Source organism: Pangasianodon hypophthalmus, chromosome 4 (genome assembly GCF_027358585.1).
Source record: "Pangasianodon hypophthalmus isolate fPanHyp1 chromosome 4, fPanHyp1.pri, whole genome shotgun sequence".
In the NCBI taxonomy this organism is placed as follows: domain Eukaryota; kingdom Metazoa; phylum Chordata; class Actinopteri; order Siluriformes; family Pangasiidae; genus Pangasianodon; species Pangasianodon hypophthalmus.
Genome location: NC_069713.1, coordinates 28,674,512 through 28,698,851, shown reverse-complemented (window position 1 = coordinate 28,698,851; position 24,340 = coordinate 28,674,512). Strand labels below are relative to the sequence as shown.

Below are 24,340 nucleotides of genomic sequence, written 5' to 3'. Positions count from 1 at the left end.
TTTGTTCTTGTATATCATGTGAGTATGGCCTATAGATGAAATAGTATGACTAAAATAAATCTTATAATTATTATTATATAGGATACACACCTTGGTCTTGTAGTGCAGCTCCTTCCTCATGGCCACTTCGTTACGGAGGATGTTTCCGAGATACTCGATCACCATCGTCTGCTTCTCAATGTCCCGAGCAGCGAAGAGTCCCAGGCCCTGCACACACACACACACACTTAATTAATTAATTAATTGACTGTTCCATAGCTTCCACAGTTTTTCTTTTATGTATGAGAATTTCTCACTGCTAAAGCTCTTTCCAAAAAAAAAAAAAAAAAAAAGCAGATGTTGACAGATGTTGACCTGGATGCGTGAGTGAGCGAGGTAAACGTTGCTCTTCCACTCGCTGCTCAGTCGCCGGTACTGAGACGACTTGGAGTGAACAAAGTGTTTACTGTGGGACGAGCCGGCCTCCGGAGGAGCCGAGTTCTGGATCGCTAAAGACGTCCGGTTCCACGTAGATAAGATCTCTAACCTGAGTGATGGACGCAGTTTCAGGAGACATGATGATCTCACCCAAACTTGCATTGTTGTTTTTTTTTTTTTGTTGTTGTTCTTTTAAATATTAGTCTCAAACCACATTTTCAGACACACTCCTCATCTACACACTGACCTTTGACCCTGCGGGTAGCTCCTGAGCTCAGATCGGGCGCTGCCTGAGGGGTTGATGGATAAAGGAAGCTCCAGCATCGGGTTGCGTCCGTAACGGAAGCGGTACCTCGAACAAGCCTGCACACCTGGCAGCTACGATCACAAAAAACAAACAAACAAACAAACGAAAGAAGCAATGTGAGACCAGAGAAGATGGAAATACTAAATAATAAAAAAATCTCTTTAATGTAATTATAAAGCTTATTAAGTAATCTCATTTCCCAAATAAACACTGTACAGTAAGGTTTATGTGTATAAATGCCTTACATGTGTTTTACTATAGCAAATTGCAATAACTTCAAATAGCCATAAATAAACAAATAAATTAATCCTATATTGAATTTTATATTAAAATACCATTTTTAAAATATTTATATTATTTATTATTATTTATATTACTATTTATAAAAATATACAAAAACATTACAAAAAATAAATAAAAATAAAACTATATAAAAATAATAATACATGATGTTTATAAGAACAAAATGAATTATTTTAGTCATTAATTATATATGTATATACTATACAAGTGTATTCATATACATACAATACAAATTCCTCTCTATGGCTAATTAGTCAAACAGGTTTTGTTTGTTACAAAAAAAAAAAAAAAAAAGTGTTTAAAAAAAAAAAAAAAAGTTTGCACCCCCTTTTCTGAATGTTGTACAAATATTCTCTAACACCATTTGCATTTCCTTGCTTTTGTTTTTGCCTTAATAGCTGCCAGCAAATGCCTCCATCACACCCTCCACTGTCTTTAAGTGAACTTTTGTTTGCAAATATCCATCAAACATTATTCCCTAATATGTATATGTTCATATGTATGCAAGTTAATTATACAGAATTATAGAACTATTGATCTTAGTAGTGTTACTCACTGATTCGGCGATGCGCGTCACTGCGGACACGGTGAGACCGAACAGATCTTCTCCTTTCAGGTAGATCGGGAAAAGACGCAGCATTCCTGTTTCTGCCCTCCGTTCTGCTACAGAGCCCAGGACTTTATCCCACACTCCTAGACACACACACGCGCACACAACCAGAGGTGTTAAAGTACAAGAAGCAAAACGGTACAAACTACACATATACTCATTAAAGTCCACCTGTGAAATTTTAAACCATTACAATAATCTATGTTAAAGGAACATTCCTACTTTATCCTTATTAACAATGACTGAAGGAGCCTAGGAACATTCCTACTTTATCCTTATTAACAAGGTCAGGATCTATGAATATGCATGAATATGCAAATTGGAAACACCCCCACGCTGTTCATAATAGCTAGTTAACAACTCGGCAACACAGATTGACACGAGTGGGATTTCACTGTCTCGTTTTTTTATCTATCACTCATTATTTACCAGCAGCTAGCCCGAGATAAAGTGTCACCATTACAACGATGATTTCGCTAACCATTAACATTAGCTACATTAGCTAGCTAGTTATCTTAGCACCCAGGATTAGTGGATATAAGCTTCTAGGAAGCCAGTCATCATCCTGTAATAATTCGCATATCACGCATGGTTTAAGGGTGTTTAGACTATTAAGTGAAATCATACATAGCCACGCCCCCAAATACAGTTTCATAAGGAAGTATAGAGAAAGCTTTAAATGGACAGCTGTGAATCTATATATCTCTCTACCATCTATCTCAGACAACACACACTCTGCACCTTTAGCCGTGGTGTCGGTGAGCAGCAGATCTTCGTAGCCCTTCTCCAGGACTCGGATGCAGAACTCTGGACGCCCTTGGCGCTCCTCAACAGTGCATACGTAGCGGCAACGACGGTGCCCATGCCTCATGCTCCAGTACAGACGGCTAGCCTCATATCCGAGTGGGAAAATGGTGTTGGATGAGTGGAAGTTGGGCATCAGGGCAGGTGGAAGTTGCCCCATAGTGTGAAAGAGCAAGCTGCCTACGCGAAAGGTATGTCCAAGCTCTGGACGCTGAACAGCAGCTGCCAGCTGGCGTAGTTCGTCACGTTGGACGTAGACACGACGGAAAACAGAAAAACAGCGCAACTGCTGGTCCTCGAGGTGCAGAAGGGCACCAGAACCAGAGATTCTGGGCCGATGCTGGTGGCACAGCATGGTTTTGTCCTTAAAAAAGGTGCAGCCAGCCTGCAAAGCGCATGTGAAGTGGTAGACGTTGAGGCATCGGAGTCGGTGGCAACCACTGGTGGCGCCCAGGCGTTGGCAGAAGGCGCAGGAAATGGTTCGACCCCGCTGACGTGCCTGCTCCACGTTGATCAGGGCACCTGCTTGGGTTTCGTACACCTCTGAGGACCAGAGGGCACAGTTCAGATGAACCCATGTGTCCAGGTCCAGGTTGAGGAGACGAGCAGCACCATCTGTCACCCCGTCACCCTCCTGATGGCAGAAGCAGCAGCGGCGCCGGTCTCGGAGAGACGAGCAAGGACGCAGAGATGAGTTCAGCTGAAGCAGGAGATCCTCCACAGCCTTTTCCGGTGCTGGAGATCCGGGTTTTGGGACCACAATCTGCATCGTCCATTTGCGCCAACGCAGGCCTTTCCAGCGTTTTCCATGGTGCCAAAGCTTCTCGTCCGATTGGTTCTGCAAACGAGGCTTGAGCTTTACGGTCACTTTGAGATTCTGCCCTTCGGGAAGACTTGGCTCCAACTTGGGCTGCATTTTTAGAGGCTCGGGTGCAGTAGGAGTGACATGGCGTCCAGGCTGAGAGGGGGAAGGAGGCAAAGTCTTGGGCTGAAGCTGGGCCAAACAGTGGACATCTAAAGAGGACATGTTGTTGTTGTACTGGTGCTGTGCTTTGGATGGACTTCCTTTCACAGACACGTCTGAAAGCAGGGCCACAGATGCCTGGAGACACAAAGACATCTGTCAATATTCAGGCTTAACATTCTGACAACTTTCGACCTATAGGCTTCATATCAATTTAAATAAAGTGGGCCTGAATAAGCATCATAATTGTGACTCCCTTCATCATAATCTGATGATATGATTTTCTTTAAAAAAAAAAATTGTTGCATTTACTTAGTAGCTTCTGAGCTTGGACAAAAACACAACCAGTATTTTTAAACACACTGGTTCCACATACGCTTCCTTAGAAAAAATATCCTGGATTAAGCAGCTATGAATTTGGCTAATCTTTTGGTTTTAGTCATGTTTTTCTACGTTGAAATAAAAGGCTTTGTGTGTTTCCTAACTTTCATTTCCACTTTCCATGTTGAAATTTAGTTTCACTGGAACAAAAATGCATGTAGGAGGCAAAGCATCTCTTGATGATTTATTTTATTCATTCTGTACTGATGTGTTGCTTTACAACAGAACAAACCTTGGTGTCACCACTGCCTTTGGATTGTGAAGACGAGTGCAGTATGAGACAACTATGGCTGCAGAACACCAGATCTCCATCAGAGCTTGGCTGAGAGTCCTGTAGAGCAAACAGAGTAAAGAAATTCATGACACCCGCTGTTTTATAAAGATACCAATGGTCATACCAGGTGTTATTCTTAAAAAGAACCCAAAATACAAAACACAAATGTATTGCTTTTCAGTCATGGCATGCAGAAAACATTAAACACTGAAAAGCAAAACCTTTTAAAATATCACTAGCATATTATATCCAAACTAGCAATTCTTAATTTGTAATTCAGAAGCCTACAGAAGCTGCTAATCACAACAACTAGAGAAAGGGGAGGAAAGGAAAAAAAAAAAAACCCTCCTACCTGCGCTTTGCTTTGATGATCTTTGGGTTTCCTCACACCGCCCCCCAGGATGACCACCTTACAATGGCGGCACCACTGTGGCTTCGGGCCCGGGCTGCTCGAGCCGTCCCGATACTGCTCTCTACCTCTCATTGGACCTGTGAGCAGCAAACAGCACAATCGGGTGTAAACAGTATGTACAAAGAACACTCACATTATCAAATCTTTCTGATCTTGGTATCCCCAGATAATTGTGCATTTCTCCTTTGTAGAAGTGACTTGTGGCCAAGTATGGCGACCCATACTTGGAATTTGTGCTCTGCATTTAACCCATCCAAGTGCACACACACAGTAGTGAACACACACACACACACAGAGTGAACACACACACACACACACACACACACCGTGAACACACACCCGGAGCAGTGGGCAGCCTTTTTTTTGCCCCTGGGGAGCAGTTGGGGGTTTGGTGCCTTGCTCAAGGGTCTCACCTCAGTCGTAGTATTGAGGGTGGAAGAGAGCGCTGGTCATTCACTCCCCCCACCTACAATCCCTCCCGGACCTGAGACTCGAACCCACTACAACAGTACAATTATTCTCTATTAAATAACTTCCTCAGATTGGAGAGGTTTGTAACTGATCAGCACATTCCTAATTGTACCTATAAATCTAGGGAGGGAGTCCTTACCCACAGCTATGATCAAGCAAACCAAATAATTTACGACTATAATGCATTTTTTTTCCACCGGGCATCATCGTGATAAACAGCCGTTTCAACTTGCCTCTAGAGCAGAATGATTAGAGACAGATGTTATTTGTGCATGCACCAAGTGGTGGCTCACGCAAGTCACGACTGGCAAGAGAGAACCAGAACTATAATCAAGCAGCTGTCTATATTGCATTATGTCAAAAGATTAATTTCTTTGGTTGTGAATGAAAAGATTTTAATCCCGATAGTGTTCAACCTGGTTATTGTAACTTTTTTTATTTTTCCCTAAAATGTTTCTGATTGTTTTTCACTTAATTTTTATACATTGTAATTTCACAGAGTGGTTGCAGTTTGTGCTGATTAACGTGACTTCACTTCACAGCGCGTGTTGTACTAAATACTCTACATAAACCAATTAGACTTGATTTTGTATCGGCCCGGGAACAGAGGTTACATAATGACCTTCAGGAATATTGGCATCCACACTAAAATTCCCACTGATGCTCCATTTTAATCCGATAGGACACAGTGATTGAGCAAATATCTGAAAGTGTGTGACAGATAAACAGACTCGAGCAGGCCAGGATCGTTACTACGTTTCATTAGCTTCCCTAATCATTGAGCCATCAACGACACTCTGTCATCACCTGATCCACACGGGCCGCTCAGACAGAGAAATAACGAGGCGCCAGAGTTAGCAAACATCGTTAAAGCGGATAATCATCTGTGTGAATGATGATGGGAAAACAATTAGAGACAGACTGCTGTCCCCCACTGTTTCCCCCCTCCAGTGATTCTAGTAAAAAGGCTTCGAGAGCAACTCGCATCATTTGCTTTCTCAATTGGAAATACTCCGGGCTTTAAAAAAAATATATATATATTATTTTCATTTATTATGGAAATGCCATTGTCGCTCAAATACTGTGCAAACGTTCAACCTGGGAATGTTTCTCTAATCCTATCTTCAACCTAACATCAACTGTTTCCATGTTTACCTGTGAGTCCACGACATTTTTTTCCCCCTGATGTTTGGTAGAGAAGAGCAGCCTTCATCTCTCTTCCTAGTTAATCAGACAGATGCTAGCAAATCACGGGCCTCTGTGTATTGATTGTGTAATTATGTCACAATTAAATTTCAAAGAAACATACTATGAAGTGACTATGCATCATCCAATAAAAGACAAATCTTCAGCGATTTACATCCTTTTTAAAAATCGATGAGAAACTCATGGCATCCAGAGCCGCACGATCTATAGCTAAAAATATATAAAGGCAGCTCACAGAGAGTGACCACCTGGAACACGAGGAGTGTGTACTCAGGTGTATCACAAAATACACGCATTATCCTAAAATCTAGTATAATTCTTTCTTTTAACCATAGTTTTTTTTTTTTTTTTTTTTTTTTAACGAAATCACTCCTTGATATCAATATTATTTATCAAATTTATATTATGTGGTGCCTTTTCAAAGCTTTCACTAAGCTTCACCTAATAATACAAGCAACTGTGACTTAATCAACAGAACTCACTTTTATCCAGGTGCTGATTCTGCCGATGTTGCGCTCCTGCTTGTGAGTTCATCCGTTCTGCCCCATGAGCCTGCACGGGACGCGGCTCAAGGCCTTGCACCAAGGCCTTATGGGTACCCAGACTGCCGTGCGGCCATGGTCCACCACTCACTTCGTAACTACTAGGGATCTTCACCCGGATGAGGTTGGCAATGGCCGCTACCACGTCGGTGATGTTCTAAAACGGTAAAAGAAGTCACTCAAACACATGTACAGTCTCTTTTTTCATACTCCCTCCTCTTATCTCCGTGCTTCCTCACCTCGGCGGCAGCAGGCTTCAGCGTGATGGCTATGGAGACGAGACCGGGGCCATTCTGCGGTGTTCCAAATGGAGAGCCAAAGAACATGGATGAGGGCTCAGTTTTAATCTCCCTCAGCTTAGTCTCAGAGCCTAAAGAGACAAGGGGGAAAAGTGTGAAAAAACTGTATAAATGTCTGTTAGGTTTGTGTTGAACGTAAAGTGAGATGCGACTACCTCTCCCTCTGGATTTCGGGAACATGGGCATGACTGGAGAGAGTGATGGAGACGGAGGCTCCTGTTTGACCAGAGACAAATCCGGATAGCGGCTGATCTCCATGCCAACCACGCTCTCCGGAGACGAGGAAGGAACAAAACTGTCCGGTGTGTCCCTGTCCTCACAGTGCTCTTGTCCCCTGCACAAAAAAAAAGGGACCAGAGAAAACTGTCTATGAAGGTTTTCAGTCAGTGAAATGCCAGTCTTAATTTTTTTTTTACCTGTTTCAGTTCTAGCACCAAAAAGTTACCAGTTTGGAACCGAGAACGTAACAACTGGGGAATGGAACCATGACAACAATTTGAGCAAATAGCGACTCAGACTAGATTATCAAATATTGCTGCATGAAACAGTGACCCAAAGAACTAAATGGAATAACAGAATTCTAACAAACTTAGCATCAAATCTGTATCTGTCAGTTTGTATAATCATGGCTTGTGCTATTCTAGTTAAACATGTTTCAAAGCTAGATTTAAAATTATTATTCTTATAGCACACATTAGGTAACTCCCACATCTAATGAAGTAATTGTTCAGCGAGACAGTTTAAAAAATGTTAAAAAAAAAAAATAATTGGTTTACTGCATCAGCGCCTTGTCACTGGAAAGGGATGGTGGCTATGATCAACTGTATCCCATCATCATTCCTGACTAGTTCCAGGGCTGTCCTAACATCTTATCCCTCATGGTTTCACACCAATTTACACTTCCAGACTTGTGACCATAAGAAGTTTAAGATAATGTATTTATGTTAAATCCAGCCCATGACAAGTAAAACCACGTGACCAGACATATGACTGAAAAGACAAAAAGATTTACCTCAGCTCTTCCTGATTGTTGTGAGGGGGCGTGGGTAATGAAGCAGGTACGTCTACTGTTTTGGGGCCGTGAGCAAGAGCTCTGGCAAAGAGCTCCTCCTCTGTCTTAAAAGGTACATGCAACGGTCTTGAAGGCAGCCCTTTGGTCACTATGTAGATGAAAGGCAAAAATATTTTATCCACACGTTAAAAATTAGCGCATATGAATTCCTAAAGGCGCATTGCCTGAAAATCACTAATCCATTTTAAAGTTTGGTGTTTCCATGGTGTTCAGTGCTGAGTCTCACCATCATGGCCGCCCACGACAGCTGCTTTACTGGCCAGTTCCTCTGTGGTGGCAAAGCCGTTGAGCAACTTCTGGCGCGCCACGGGTGGAGGTGTGGGAGGCAGAGATGCTGGAGGGGTTGGAGGGTTACTCAGGTTGTTCTGCTGTTGGAAGACAGAAAAAAAAAAACCCCACAATGAGCCAGACTCAATTAACTCTAATATATTATAATAACGCTGGTTCTAATCATTGCTTCTCTGACGTACTTTGTAAATGAGCTGGGAGTAATAATCCGACATTCCGTCCAATGAGGCACTTCCAAAAGTGCCCGAAAGACGGCTTTCACCATCTAGCTGCCCGCTGCCGTAGGGCACGAAATGGGCAAAATTTACACCGACCAGAGGTTCCATCAGGGGCAAGAGAGAGATCTGCTGCTGCTGCTGATGGCAGATGCAGACAGAAAGAGAGAGAAAAAAGGAAAGAGAAGATGTGAGTGTGAGAAATTAGAAACTGATTAGGAGCCTAGAGAGACGGGCTCTCGAGGTTATATGACAGTTTAATTAACGCACAGCTCTGATGTCTTGATATCTACTGACGTGAAATCTTAAGAAATTGTTTAATGGTCATTGCTAGCATCATTTCAAGTCACTTTACATGCCATGTGAATGGTAAATTGTTAATGCAGAGTTCCCCCTAGTTTAATGGGGAACGGGTGGCTTGCCACTTCTTAGTGTTTCTCCACCCACAGCCCTGTGCACTCAGTATACTCCACAGTTTCATAGTTTTCGAAAGGTTCTTACAAAAAGGGGTGTTGCATGAGACATGCACACTGTAACTTTAACAAAGATCTTACCAGTCCTTGCTAGTATTGACCAACTAACTAGTCTAATTTAGCCTCTAGATTAGTTTTGTTTTATCAGAAATGCAGAGAAGTAAAGATTGGTGTAACTCTAGTGATCACTCAGCAATGATCTGATTGATCTGGAGGTCTAAGAAAAAAAAAAAAAAAAGAAAAAGAAAAGGAAAAAAGTTGTCACCACTGTGACAAAAATGTGACAATGCTTTATAAAGTGGTCGCATTTATGTACACCTTATGTTGGCAGCAAACCTGATTGGGTTCTTGAAGCCTTTTAAGAGTTGGAGTGGGTATATTGAGGATGGGGAAATCTGAACCTGGGACTGCAATACTGGACAACAACAGAGCTACAATAGAGCTTGAGTAGGTAAGAGATATTCCCTTTGTCTTACCTGTTTCAGATTAGTCATTACTGGTTCAGTGGAGTGATACATAGCTTGTCTCTCATCCTCCTCCTTCTTCCTCTTTTTGGAGCGAGGGCCTGGACGTTCCCCACTCTTTGGAGCACGCTTGGTCCTTTGCTTTTTCTTGTCCTCAGACATTAAAGGGCTGCTGAAGTCAGGGTTAAACGAGAGCTGGCTGTCTGAGAAGGTCTGGGCGAAAGACAAATGAAGAACATGTAAACTCAAGAAATTGACTGAATACACTTTAGCCAAGATGAGAAAGAAAGGCAAGTGAATCTTTACCCCGCTGCTGTCTATGGAGCTCTGTCTCAGAAGAGCCTTGCTATCCGTTGAGGTTTCCTCCTCTGATCTCATGCTGTCCTCAGACTTCTGGTGGGGTAATGGGGGCGGAGGAGTCTTCTTGTTCTTCAGGAGATGTTTCAGGAGCTCATTGCCACCTTCTCCTTTTGAGCTACCTGCCGGACTTTGGCCTGTGGGATGTGGCGACATGCCTTCCTTGTCCCCTTCCACTTTTACTACGCTCATACCCATGTTCATGTCAGTGCCTTTTGGACCATGGCAGTCACTGGCTTCAATTCTTTCCAACTTGATATTACTGAGAATCTTGTCCTGTATGTCCTGCTGACCCATGGTTACCTCAGATGCTCCGCAATAGCTACCTTCCGAAAGCTGTCGCTCCAGCTCGGAGTGGTGCTGGCTGTTCTGAGAGCCTGGGGTGGAGGAGCCAGGCTGGGAGGTCTCGCACAGCTCCTGCTCTCCGAAGAGCAAGGGATTCCTGGTGGGTGTGGATGAAGTATCTGATACACAGGGTGTCAATGGGGCGGTTAGGTCAGACTGCGGTGTAGATGGTGCCCTTAAAGACTCAGAGTCCTCATCGTTCTTCTTCTTACGGTTCCGTTTCTTCTTTGCCTTTTCATCTGGGATGATGTTTGAATAAAGCTGAATCAGGGATGGACCAGATCCGGGAAAGTTTGGTGGAAGAGGAGTAGTTGATTCTATGCCAAAAGGATGACCCTGACCTGGATTCTGATGTACCATATTTGATCCAGGGAATCTTGGGGGTCTGGGTTGCCCCTGAACAAAATGAGATCCATGTGGTACTTGGTTATCTGGCCCAAAACCTGGTCTTACTTCCTGAGGGAAGGGGCCACTTCCCATCATGGGTCCAGAAGAAGGGGCTCCAATTCCAGGCTGCATGCCTGATTGCTGGGGAAATCCTGGCCCTTGCATTTGCTGCTGAGATCTATGTTGTTGCATGAAGTCCTGAGGCAAGTTCTGGTTATAAAAGGGCATCTGGCTGAGGAGGCCTTGCTGCTGTTGCTGCTCAATTTCCATGCGCTGTTTCATGCGCTGTCTCTCCACCTCCTTCATCAGCTGCACCCTCTGCCTCTCCTGCTGCTCCCGAAGCCTCTCCTTTCTCTCTCGTTCCTGGAAACCTTCACTGAATGGATTGGTGTCATCAAAATTCACATGAGGAGACTCCCCGACGACTTGCACCTGACCAGGCCTGGCTAACGTTTGCTGAGAAGCAGGGCCTTGCATCATCTGAGGAGGCATTACACCCGGCATCTGAGGACCAACAGGGCCTGGAGCTCCAGGACGCCAACCAGGCATGTTGGGAATATTTGCCTGGTTTGGATGCATCTGCATGGGCATGGCTGGACCCATAACAGGTTGGTTCACAGGGCCAGTTGGCATCATGCCTGGATGACTTTGCATTGGCAACATCCCAGGCATCATCTGAGGCTGCATGGCCCCCTGCTGTTTGACCCTGTACTCTTCTATCAGCTCTGCGTGCTCTTTCTGTTGCTTCCGAATCTAATGTATGGAAGACAAAACACCAATTGCTGAACAACCATACATCTTTTATTAAGTACTCCTGATTTAAAAATGAACATGCATCTACATCACCTGTTCAAGCTGTTTCTGCACCACACCCTGCTGCTCTGTGACATGTTTCAGTTGCTCAGCATCTTCCTCAGGAAACTCCCGTCCAGCTTTCTTAGCTGTTCTCTGCTTAGCCGACAAGGCCTTCTTTGACTTTCTGTGAGCCCCAATCTGGTCCTCAAGAAACTTCTGCTGCATCTGAAGAAGCTTTTGGGTCTCCCGAAGCCAGTCTTCGTACTGTATTTTCTGGGCTTCATCTAAGAAAGGAAATACAAAAATCAAGCTGAATAAATCTGATTAATCATGTAGTCATTGGCAATGCGTCATATTTTGAAAAACACTTACTGGTGAATCCTTGACCAAAACTTGGAGGACTGGGTCTTGTCATGTATGGAGCCAGTTTGCCATCCTGAATAAAGGGAGTCATTGTCAGTACAAATTAATTTTTTAATAATTTTGGAAAATGAGAATGAAAATTAATGCTGTACCTGTGCCATTGTCTGCTGGGGAGGAACACATCCATCCGGAGCCTGTGGTCCCTGACCAGCTTGAGCTTGAACCAAGGGAAATCTGAAAGGAAACCAGACAGAGTAAAGAATACATAAATATTACACTACATAGAAGGATATTTTACTAAACATCAATTAATAAGAAAATACTTACTTGTTCATGACCATCTGTGACATTCCCATATTGTTCTGAACCATTACTTTATTGATTCCTTTCAAGGCCACCATCTTTGCTTTCATGATAGGATCGGTAATGGCATCAAAATCTAAAAAATAAACCCATAATTTTATATGGACAGATTCCAACAGTGCACAGTGTACAGTAAATAAGCTTGTGTGATAGTGATTATTTAGTAAGCCCAGCACTAAGGCTAAGGAGAAACCTTTAGCAACTTTTGTGATAACTTTTGTTAAGCTGTTATATTGAACAGTATTTTAAAAATTCCACTCCCACATTTACCTATATTAGGGAAGAATGAGTCATTGGACCGCTGTCTGATCATAGCCTGCATCTGCTTCTGCTGCTGCTGTTCCTGCCTCTCCTGATCCAGAAGATCTTGCAGCAGGAGTGGCTGCTCCTCCAGTAGCAGCGGTCGATTCTGTTGGCCCTGCTGGGACAACATGGCTTGTTGGGTCTGAGGAAGAATGCCAGATTGTTCTACCGTAAGCAGAGCATCCTTCTGATCCACTCCAAACACAGAACCTGAGGGTTGATCCTGCATGGAACCTGAATGGACATCTAATGAACCCTCAGTTTGAGAAGAAACCATTGATTGGTCTACCACCAGGCCAGAATTCATTCCTTGTACAGATATGGACCCTTGATCCAGCAGAGTCGAATTAAGTGCCTGTTGTAGGCCAGGTTCCTGAAGAGTCACTTGCTGACCACTGTTCTCTTGTTTATGTGGTTTATTATCTGGAGGCACATTGACAAGTAAGCTAGATAGCACTGGAGTAGCATCAGGGTGAACACCTTGTTTTGGAATGGCATCCGTGCTACCTTTGAAGTCTTCTTGATTAACAACTGGAGTGTTTATTTGATTTTTACAAGAAGGCTTTTGTAATGAATCACCACTGACCTCAGTTTTGATATCTTTTTCTGCTTTTAAAGAAACCTGATTTTCTTCTTCTTTGATGTTATCTAATGACTGTTCAGGTTTTTCCTCAGCTTTTCCTTCTGCAGATGTGGAATTGGAAGTTAAGGGTCCATCATTTGGACTCTCAGGCTTTTTCTCGACTTGCTCCTTTTGGAGGTCAGCACTGTCATTGTGGTCATCAATGGGATCATTGAGATCCAAATCCTCACTAAGGTCTAGGTCTGCATCAGTGTAGGCAATTATATCAAATTTCCCAGATGTCAAAAAGATATCATCTAAGTGCAGGTCATTAGCTTCCAGATCCAGATCTTTTCCATCATCTGCATCAAGATTTAAGTTCTCTAAATCTGTATCCACCAAGTCCTTGACCTCCACATCTTCAAGGTCCTTCACAGCTGATTCATCTGCATCAATCTTCTCCTCAGATCCTTCATTTATGGGTAACTCAACCTCACTCGATGGTCCAGATGATGTTGCAGGAAAATTTGATGGAGCAGTTCCACTGAAAGTCTCATTTGAAGCAGGTTGGCTCATTGACCTCATGATTGGAATTTGCCCGGTTCTTATCGGAACATTGGACTGATGCAAGTTATCCATACTCATTGTCCCATGCATATTTGTACCTACTCCCTGAGTTTGATTCATACTAGAATCCAAGAGTTTAGGACCCTGATTGTTTGAAAAGCCCATTTCTTGCCCACTCATGAAACCTGGAGGTCGCTGAAGTTGTGAAGGTGATTCCATTCGGTTTCCCTGCATAACAGGAGGTCCAAAGGGAAGCCGGAGCCTGCTCTCAGGAGGTCTGTGTCTGAGTTCTATAAAAGGTTGTCCCATGATATTGTGTTGCTGCATATGCATGCCTTGAGGTGGTAAAGCCTGTAGTCCCATTGGTCCTAATGACTTCCCCAGATCTATAGACATGGACCTTCTCATTTGCGGATGACCTTCCATCATTGAATCTTGCATTTGATTCATGGAGGGTCTTAAACCAGGCCCTTGAACACCAGCGGGAAAGCCCAACCTATAATTGGTTAATAAATAAATAAATAAATAAATATTATATTTTGCATCACTCGCTGTTATATAGTATGTTACACTAATATTCCCATATTTACATTTATGGCATTTGGCAGATGCCCTTATACAGAGCAATTTACATTTATCTCATTTCTTAAAACAACTGAACCCTGAGCAGCTGAGGGTTAAGCTTGGCGGTGCTAGGATTTGAACTCGTGATCTTCTGATCAGAAACGCAATGTCTTATACACTGAACTACCACTGCCATATACCCACCTGGGTCCGGGTTGCCTGAGGTTATTTGTGTCTCCGGGAAACTGGGGTCTTGGAAATTGCCCATCAGCAAAAGAGCCTCGCTGATCTCCTGGGTATGGTCCATGGAATCTCTGAGGGCCTCTCACAGCTCCTGGACCAGGATATGGTGGAGGTGGTCGGTTGAATATGTCATTTTGCTGACCTCGGGCATCTTGACTCCAGTGTTGCGTGGTTCCTGGAGTCATGGGCAGTGGCTGCTCCTGTGGGCTCTTGTCTTGACGAATGGCACTCTTTTGCTGCTGCTGCCGGAGAAGCAGCTCTCGAATACGCTGACGCTATAACCAAAATAGTGTAGAAATTAACATAATCTGGAAAGATGACTAAATTAGACACCAAGTAAATACAGAAGATGTCGAGAAAAAATTATATTGTCCTTTCATAACAATATAGCTGTTGTATATGGCTTTGTGCTAATTACAACAACAAAAGTCAGCTAACCAATTTAAAATTCTTCAAATGTGGTATTTTGCATACTGTACCTGTCTCAGCCTTTCCTCAGCTTCTACAAGAGGAACAGTTTGAACATCAGTGTTCAGTTGTCCCATTGCTACAGTGCTATGTCCCAACCCTTGTTGCTCCCTGTTTTCTGCAAACTGAGGGTGAGGATTCATGGGTGCCTGTTCAAATGGGTCATGAACTGGAGTCTGGCTTGGCTGACTAGACGGAGACTGAGACATACTGTTTTCATCTGCCAGACCAGGGTGTCGTGGAGTCTGAGACCCCGGAATTGCTGGACTGGCAAATGTATCCTGCATCAAGACCTGAGGCGGTGAAAACGCATCCTGAGTGGACATGGGTCCTGGTCGTATACCCTGTGCTGCACCTCCAGGATGAGGTGTCCTAGGGCCTTGCGCAAATGGATCATGGAGTAATGACTGAGTGACTCCCACTGGCTGGGCATGAGGGTCAGGTCCTATTGGTCGAGCCATTGCAGGGGGATGATTAAATGGGTCTTGATTCCTTTGGAAATTTTGGGGTCTGGGGAACCTTTCTGCTACCCCTGGGTGTGGTGTCCCAGGAGGCTGTGCATAAGGATCCAGCGACATTGGTGACTGCATGCGATTCTGAGGCTGTGTTTGCTGGGAAGGTTGGTTCATCATGACAGGATGAGATGTGGCAGACTGGCGAGAGTAAGGTTCAGGGTCATGTGGTCTAGGTGTTCCTGGCATTCGAGCATACGGATTAGAATATGGGGACTGGGCAAAAGGATCACAATGAGAGAAATCTGGTCTAGAGGTAGAGGGGGTACGTGCATACGGATTTCCATTGGACTGATGTGCCATTGGCCCAGGTTGTGTAAAAGGGTGAGGCTGAGGTTGCCGTGTAACTCTTGCTTGATTCTCAAAGCCTTCATTCATCGCAGGATGCGGAGTCAGTGGGGGATGTGCATACAGGTCATTCTGTTGACCCTGCGCAAAAGCTTCTGCGGGACGAGGGGGTATCATTGGTCTTTCAAAGGGATCCCCACTTGGTCTTCTTGAGTGCATGGCTGCATTTGACTCCTGAGGCTGAGGTGGAGGCATGGGGGTTTTGAAGGGCTGGACAGACCCAGATTCATTACTTCCTGGGATGGGAGCAAGTAGAGGGCGGGCATAGGGATCTGAAAGTATCATCTTGCTATGAGGCATTCGTGGGTATGCTTCCTTTCTCACAGCTCCCCTGGAGAATGGATCATGTCCTGGAGAACCAATTATGTGCCTCCCTTCAATGGGCTGACCTACCCTGGGAGGGCACATAGGCTTGAGAAAGGGGTCTGTTGGACCTGCAGGTCTTGGTGTGTCTGGAGGCTTAGCATATGGATCAACATTAAAGGCTGTTGGTGAACCGACAGATTCATGAACTGATGAAGGTTTCCCACGGTCCTCCGAGAGACTCCTGGGTGATTTTCCAGATTCAGAATTCCGACGGACAGCACCCGGGCCACTTGGTGGCGGTCTTGGTGTGCCCACCATTTTGGCATAAGGATCCCAGGGTGATGATGGCCTAGAACCTGAAGAGCCTGGAGAGAACATCTGAGGGGACTGTGGCTGAGATCCTGAAGACGGGGGTGGAGGGTGTGGGCGTAAAAAGACGTCATCTGGGGAACCTGCTGTGGGAGTTCCTGGGAGTTGTGGTTTAGAGAACCCATTCTTGGAGGTGGGCTGCATAGGAGACATGTTCCCATTGCTGGACTGCGATGAAGCTGGACTCTGGAGGCTACCAGAGCCATCAAGATCAGATTGACTGCCTTTGACGTGCTGCTGTTGTTGCTGCTGCTGTTGCTGCTGTTGAAGCTGCTCGTTCTTTACCTGCTCAAGTTTTTGCGTAGCTTCAATCTTGGCTTGTTGCTTACTTTTCTGTCTCATTTGCTGCAAAAAAACAAAACATTTGCTAAATATAGGCAAAATAATTTATGAAGTCTGCTATAGTTTTAGCAGACTACTAAAGATGATGTTCTGGAAATCATTGTAACTATGGACAAAAGATGTAATTTTCTAGTCATTTTCTAATTTTACATTATTTTTATTAAACTTTCTATCACATTTATTTAGTTCTTAGCAATCAGAATCACACATGTAATTAACTTTCTTCTTCTAGGCTCTCCTGGAGTTGTATAAATTACAGCTCTCGCAATAAATCTTTGAAAGCAAGCGAATACGATTCATTGAAGCTTAGCATGAGGGCCACTAAAGTGAAAATTTCCAATTAAACAGTGCAACACCTTCTGCAATTATGTATTGTTTCAGCCTATCCACTGTACATCTTTTTCATGTGGATGAGAAATAATAAATGGTTCTTTCAGTCACAAAAAGTACACTTAATCTATAGGAAACACAAGAACAGCCGCATGACAATGCAATTAACTGAAATCTTTACAGCAAAGTGAGTTTCCATGACTGTTAATCTACAGCAGCTGTAGAAAGCAATCAACTACACAGTATGCTTTTTTCACTTGCTGCTGTTCAGCAGATTGGGGTTGATGAGACGATAATAAGGACATAATGGTAATGGAGTGATAAAAATACAAGCTTTAAGTGAAATGGATTTTCCAGGCTTCATGCCTGTCGTGGGACAGACTGAGCAAAAACAAAAATGACTGCCTAGGCCTACTGATCAAGAGAAATAAATGGGACTAGGAAACAAGAACTTGTCTCTTTATCGATAATTACTGACAAGTATTTCCAACGAACTGATATATTTCAGAATTAATTTGCAGCTTGATGTTTTAATATTTAACTAGTGAAAGACACTCAGAAATGTAACAATTTGTTACACTGGCCATTTCCAAGAAATACATAAACATGGAAAAATGTCACATTCTTTGGAGTTCATGGAGTTATACTGGCTCGTTAAGAGTGCTTTCACACAAAAAGTGCTGGTTGGAGAACCTTTTCATGCCTATTTTGTGCACAAAAAAAAACAAACAAACAACAAAAAAAACCCTCATACCAGTACTTCCTAGTATCGGCTAACTAACTAGCCTAGCTTGCTCTCTTTGGTGAGGAAGAGGTTGTTTGCCTTCACTATAGCTTTGGAGGCAGAAACGTAAGAGATTTTGGGCTGCTTATATAACTTGGCTATATGCAGCACCATTTAAAGTGAGACGTAGTTATTACAGAAATACAGACGTAGTTATTTTTAGTTACATTGCAACGTGGACAATCTCATTTTCACTCACTAACAAGGCCAATTTTTCAACAGCACTTTGTCCTCCATGTTTTATTTTCGTACTGGCCCCTTGAGATCTGACCTGATTAGTCAGGAGGTAAATAAGCATTTGACATCACTTGGAACATTTTCTGAAACGTTGAACTTTTTTCAACTTTTTTGAAGCACCCTGCTGTGACCAAAATATGCTGGCACTTAGCTAGACTTAAAAAAAAAAATTAAAAAAAAAAAAGGCCACATTCCGCCTGCCTTGCAGCCTTTTCCTGTAGGATTACACGTCAAACGGGCACTTTCATTAGTGGAAAAAACAGCTAGAGTGAAAGCAGCCTAACAGTATTTTAACCTGAGTAAGTTTCAGGTTAGTCGTAGCGATTTGTTGTGTATCAAATGTGTGATTGTTTTGACCGAACTCTGGGAATAGCCTATAATCTTTTTTTTATTATTTTTAAAAATTTTTTTTAAGAACAGCCATGGCTATACGGAAAAAAATGGGTTGAAAAACAAATTTGTTTGCTGTCTGTTAACAATAGGGAAGCAGGTGAATGTTTGGTATGTGGAGTTTAGTAACAAGCTGGGTAATGTGGGTTTCTCAAATTGTTTTTAATGTGTGTTGCTGAAGTTTTGTCCAGCAAGGCTTTACCTGTCTCAGCTTCCATTCCTGTTCCTGTTCGGATTCCTTGTGCTTTAGAGGATCCTTGAAAAGAAGCTCAGGGTCCAGAGGAGGAATAGCAGGATCAAACACTTCCAAAGGCTGCGAGGTCTGCGGCTGTTGCTGCCTCTTAATCGTCTCGTTAGACATTTGTACTTTGTTGATGCGTAGTGCTGCTCTGTTATCCCGGGCCTTTTGCTGTAAATGACACACATCCGGTTCGAGTGATTAACATATAGTGTGTTAGTGCGCCAGTGCAAATATTCCTCAAATGGACAATGACTAACATGGCCATTATTCCATTATTAAAGAGAGATTATAACTGTAGAAAGGTTATACCACATATGGAGCTCTGTCTTGAGAACTTGCTTTCCTCCACAACTTGGCGATTTGTTTGACTCGTGTTTGCCAGTCTGCAAAATAAATTTCAAAAATCTTAAAAAATAAAACAGCATTTGGCTGAACTGATTTATTAAACGGATAAGCCACACCCACCTGGGTATTCCTCTTTGAGGTTGGGGAAGTTGACGTTCGTGTAGAGGACGGGGGCCACGGTAGCCAGTTCCCCCAGCGTCTCCTCTTTCTCCCATTTCAGCATGCTCTTCTGAGCTGTGGATAAGGAATCCGTCTCTCCCTCAGCTGCAGGAGCCGGAGCAGGAGCAGGACTCGGACCTGGACCAGTGGCTGACCATGGACCTGCTGCATCCCGCGACATTGGACCAAACTTCCTGTCCCTGTTCAACACACACAATCTCATAGTGTCACATATAGACATCTCAAATTTTTGGATCTCAATGTAGCTCTCTTCTAAAAGGTAGTGGATGTCAGCCATTTTGTTGTGACGTCATGGTCAGAGTGGGAATTGGCCCAAAAACTTGACCTGTGTTCAACACATGGGTATCACATTTTAGACGGCCCTTTAACGATTTTCTTAAATTTTAAACCCAGCAGCATTCCCTATGTCCAAGCTCACCTCGGATTGTCAGAAAAAGGCATGCGTTGCATGGGAGGGAAGTTTTGCGCCACGTCCGCTCCGGGAGGCATCTGTGATGGAGGGAACTGCTGATTGGGGCTCATCAGTCCATTTATCACTGGCATTCTTGGAAACATTCCTAGAGAGGAAAAAAAAAAAATTGGGGGAAAAGAAAAAAGGTCTGAATGTCTCACAGAAAAAATAATCCAGAGTTCAGTATTAGTATTCAGTATATGAGAGGTGAGTGTTACTGCATAAAATTTTGTTGCCAATATGCAAATGCAGCTCATGCAACAGCACAGAAGGGGGCAGGGCATGCAGCGGGGAGGCATTTCATTCAGTTTGCATATTGACAAACTAGATTTCTTGTTGAAAGTACTACTACTTCTACTTCTATTACTACTAATAATAATAAATACAGAAAGCGATAAAGTACATAAATGAAAAGAAATACATTATTTAAATTTGCAACTCCAATACAATAAATACAATAAATGCACAATTGTGGTGTCTTGTAACTCTTTAAATCAGGCTGTTTTGATGTACTTGATGGTGCCGGATGATGTACCTGAGTTGATCTGGGTGGGCGGAGGCCCCTGTCCTGGATGCCCGTGTATAGTGTGTGTTCCCTGGGTTTGGGGAGGAGCTTGAGTGGCCTGGGTGGTGCTGGGGCTCAACACGGCGGTGAAGAGATCCTCGACATCCTTTCCCTCCAGCTCTGTGAGGAGATCAGCACCAGTCATGACATGGCTGTAGCTTTAGCTAACTAGCAAGTTACGTTATCTGTAACATAAACTATTACATTTAGCTAAACCATGAAATGTAAGCTAAGTAGTTGTTGAGTAACTGCAAGTATTTCCATAGTTTAGGTAAAATTGGCCAGCTGATGAAACCTAATACGACTTGATAAGAAGACAGGTTTAACATATGAACTAGCAGCTACAGAAGGATAGCAATAGCTAGCTATATTAGCCAGCTCTTGGATGGAGGATAAAGTTTATTTATTTATTTATTTTTAACTCGATTACAAGTATTCCCATTATTAGTTTAGCTAATTTACATGTGGCTGATGTAACACATAAAACAACCTGAAATATTTAACATCCAACTAGCTAAAATGAGCTAAACTGTGTAAATCTAGCATTCATTAGCTAGCTATGTTACTCAAATCATCAATGCACGTTGAGTACTTGCTGAGCCATTACAAATATTTGCAAGGTTTAATTAAATTTAGTCATTGATGTAACATGTAACACAACTGACAAGTTTAACATATAAACTAGCAACAGCCACCTATCCAACTAGCTAAACTAAAAGAAGCTAGCATTAGTTTAGCTAGCTATGTTAATCAACTCTTCAATGCAATCTGAGTATTTGTTGAGATGTCACAAACATTCCCAAGGTTTAGCTAAATTTAGCTGGCCAACCAGAACCAAACCTGATATGCATTGTGTTTAACATACAAACTAGCAACATCCACCTACCTAACTACAAAAATTAGATAAACTACAGAAAGCTAGCATTAGCTCTTTGTGGGAAGGTAAAGTTGAACTTTTTTTTTTGTCGAAACTGAGTAATTGTTGCTTGATTGCAAGTATCCTGATAAATTTAGCTAGCTATATTTGGCAGACATTGTGTTTAAATCTAGCCAACTAGAAAGTTCCATACACTGGCTGTCAGATTGCGCTATGCATTATGTGTTTGTGAATAAACAAATGTCACATCAACATCACGATAAAAATCATAAAAACAGAAAAATGACATACCTGGTATTTTATACAATCTGCTCAGAATGGATTCTGTAAGAAGAAAAGGGATCTGCTTATTGTGTTGCTCTTAAAAACACGTCAAAATTCCTCTTAGTATAAATGAACGCACTGACCATCTGTCACCATCTTGTCCAGTTCGGGGCTCAGAATGCCGTCCAGCGGCTCGTCCTGATGAGACACTCGTCCCTGGTTTGACTGAGAAGAAACTGAAGCCTCTTCTGTAAGAGGAGCAACGTCCAGTCCAGCTGAAGAAAAAAAAAACATATAATGGTCCCTGTATCAGTGGAAATACATTCTAAAGGTTCTAAAAAATATATAAGATTAAGAGGTATAACAGTTATTAATGTTCTTACTTTATTTTCCAGACTATACCATCTACATTCCATATTTTCGGGCTATACTATCTACATTCCATATTTTCCAGACTATACCATCTACATTCCATATTTTCGGGCTATACCATCTACATTCCATATTTTACAGACTATACTACCTAAATACATTATTTTCTAGTCTATAACAGATCACATTTTCTTAACTGGTCCATCTACATATCACAGTTTCCTGAGTATATTACTTACATTCTATATTTTCTGTGCTATACTACTTATTGTATTCACAGGACTGTACCATTCCATATTTTACAGACTACACTACCTTAATATTTTTTATTTCCCTGACATATTTTCCGGACTATACTACCTACACATCACAGTTTCCAGACTATACTTCCTACATACCATATTTTCAGACTGTACTGTTAAATTTTATATTTTCTGATATACACGCCATATGTATTTTTAATTCAATATCCAATATCCTAATCGTCCTTAAAGCAGTGGAATTATATCAAAGTCATATCAAAATATATGATTATGAGATTTGATCACAAAACCATTAACTGTTCATATAAATATTATGTCTGAGAAGCAAAATCAAATTAGACTTACTAGAATTACTAGAGCAATATATACAGTGTTGAAAGAAGATAGAATCAAATCAATTCCAATTACTGCATATGAATCAAAAACAACAAATTAAAGTGATCATTTAGCAAAAACTATTAAATGTGCCATATGCCCCACTTTAGCTATGAGGCTAAGGTAGTTGTAATGATTAAAAACTACAAGTACACGTTGGCTGATCAATTACTCTTGGGGTAAAATGGAAAAAAATCTGTACATGTCATCTTTAGCCAAACTGTGCCTTTAACTAAATCATCAGCTTAGTGCAACACGACAACAATTAAACGGTTAACGATTAAATATAATGCACTCGTAAATAGAAGGTTGTGAGTGCAAATCGCATGACTGCCAGGAAGCAAAGCCCTCAGCTCTCATTTGCTCAGCTGAATGCTTAGATTGGATTCTGTCTCGCTTGGATAAAAAACGCCTGCCAGATGAAATAAATGACAACTTTGAATGTCTTGGCGCGCACGCTATTCATTTCACTTCTGTCGAAAAAAAAGTTTGTAACTATAATATGAAGTCTGGTGACACACAATAAAAAAACTTGAGCAGGATTATATTGTATAACATGTTAGCCAGAAGACATAAAACCTTGGCTCCAACTGTCAATAATATCTCACTGAAGTTAATAAAATAAAAGCTAAGCCCACTCTGAAATCCAAGGCTGCACACTGATCCATGTTCTTTCTGAAGCCAAGGCCTCCTATAGCTCGGTACAGACAAACAGGACTATTCTTTACCAAGCTGAAAGCCTGAATGTGGAAGGCCGCCACTTTGCTTACGAGCATGTACCCTGAAAACAGATTTTCTTGCTTTGGCTGTTAAAAGAGTGTCCTTGGCTATGCTTTTCAGCATCACACTTTGTAGGAGTATAGTGTCGTTTGGGAATGTAGCAGAAGAGAAGGGTGACGCTTACTTTAACTAAATCAAGCGGAACAGAGTGAGGGGGTATATCAGTTTAAATGAATGTATGAAACTGTGTAAATTATTACGTGGGCGAGGATAGCTCTGCTATGAACAGTCTAATAAGAATTATTTTGAAGGCCAATGCATGTCAAGTCTTGTTAATTTATTCACGTCATAAATTCAGTGCTGTTTTTCCAGACTATACTACCAACATATTGTATTTTATAGACTACACTTCCTACATACCACATTTTCTAGACTATAATACCAGTAATACTATACTATGCTGTACTGTGGTTCTATTTTTTTGAGTTTTCATATATTCTGGATCATACCACTTGTATTTACTTTGGACTATACCATATACAGTCAGATCCATAAATATTGGGACATCGACACAATTCTAACATTTTTGGCTCTATACACCACCACAATGGTGTTTCAAATGAAACGAACAAGATGTGCTTTACCTGCAGACTGTCAGCTTTAATTTGAGGGTATTTACATCCAAATCAGGTGAACGGTGTAGGAATTACAACAGTTTGCATATGTGACAATTGGCTTCTCAGCTGTTCCATGGCCAGGTGTGTGTTATTCCCTCATTATTCCAATTACAATGAGCAGATAAAAGGTCCAGAGTTCATTTCAAGTGTGCTATTTGCATTTGGAATCTGTTGCTGTCAACTCTCAAGATGAGATCCAAAGAGCTGTCACTATCAGTGAAGCAAGCAATCATTAGGCTGAAAAAACAAAACAAACCCATCAGAGAGAAAGCAAAAACATTAGGCGTGGACAAAACAACTGTTTGGAACATTCTTAAAAAGAAGGAATGCACCGTTTGGAACATTCTTAAAAAGAAGGAATGCACCGGTGAGCTCAGCAACACCAAAAGACCCGGAAGACCACGGAAAACAACTGTGGTGGATGACCGAAGAATTCTTTCCCTGGTGAAGAAAACACCCTTCACAACAGTTGGCCAGATCAAGAACACTCTCCAGGAGGTAGGTGTATGTGTGTCAAAGTCAACAATCAAGAGAAGATTTCACCAGAGTGAATACAGAGGGTTCACCACAAGA

At 42.2% G+C, this 24,340-nt stretch overlaps 1 protein-coding gene across 8 annotated transcripts in view; it reads right to left on the bottom strand.

The window, feature by feature from the left end:
* kmt2cb (lysine (K)-specific methyltransferase 2Cb) overlaps positions 1-24,340 on the bottom strand; it is an 81,210-nt gene that overhangs the window by 6,087 nt on the left and 50,783 nt on the right. For 6 of the 8 annotated variants that reach the window (XM_034304019.2, XM_034304025.2, XM_034304020.2 and 3 more), the window contains 29 exons: positions 21,504-21,635; positions 21,388-21,420; positions 20,190-20,339; positions 19,622-19,760; positions 19,144-19,382; positions 18,988-19,061; positions 18,640-18,846; positions 14,831-16,699; positions 14,313-14,626; positions 12,383-14,040; positions 12,077-12,188; positions 11,902-11,983; positions 11,759-11,822; positions 11,438-11,670; positions 9,809-11,344; positions 9,515-9,715; positions 8,533-8,706; positions 8,289-8,430; positions 8,003-8,150; positions 7,146-7,324; positions 6,931-7,061; positions 6,632-6,848; positions 4,413-4,549; positions 4,019-4,117; positions 2,379-3,543; positions 1,584-1,720; positions 665-795; positions 355-526; positions 91-207 (listed from right to left, as the gene is read on the bottom strand). In XM_034304019.2, coding sequence (XP_034159910.2) covers positions 91-207; positions 355-526; positions 665-795; positions 1,584-1,720; positions 2,379-3,543; positions 4,019-4,117; positions 4,413-4,549; positions 6,632-6,848; positions 6,931-7,061; positions 7,146-7,324; positions 8,003-8,150; positions 8,289-8,430; positions 8,533-8,706; positions 9,515-9,715; positions 9,809-11,344; positions 11,438-11,670; positions 11,759-11,822; positions 11,902-11,983; positions 12,077-12,188; positions 12,383-14,040; positions 14,313-14,626; positions 14,831-16,699; positions 18,640-18,846; positions 18,988-19,061; positions 19,144-19,382; positions 19,622-19,760; positions 20,190-20,339; positions 21,388-21,420; positions 21,504-21,635 — 9,992 coding nt within the window. The remainder of the gene's footprint in view (positions 1-90; positions 208-354; positions 527-664; positions 796-1,583; positions 1,721-2,378; positions 3,544-4,018; positions 4,118-4,412; positions 4,550-6,631; positions 6,849-6,930; positions 7,062-7,145; positions 7,325-8,002; positions 8,151-8,288; positions 8,431-8,532; positions 8,707-9,514; positions 9,716-9,808; positions 11,345-11,437; positions 11,671-11,758; positions 11,823-11,901; positions 11,984-12,076; positions 12,189-12,382; positions 14,041-14,312; positions 14,627-14,830; positions 16,700-18,639; positions 18,847-18,987; positions 19,062-19,143; positions 19,383-19,621; positions 19,761-20,189; positions 20,340-21,387; positions 21,421-21,503; positions 21,636-24,340) is intronic. The other 2 variants (XM_034304023.2, XM_034304022.2) reach the window with 2 other exon arrangements.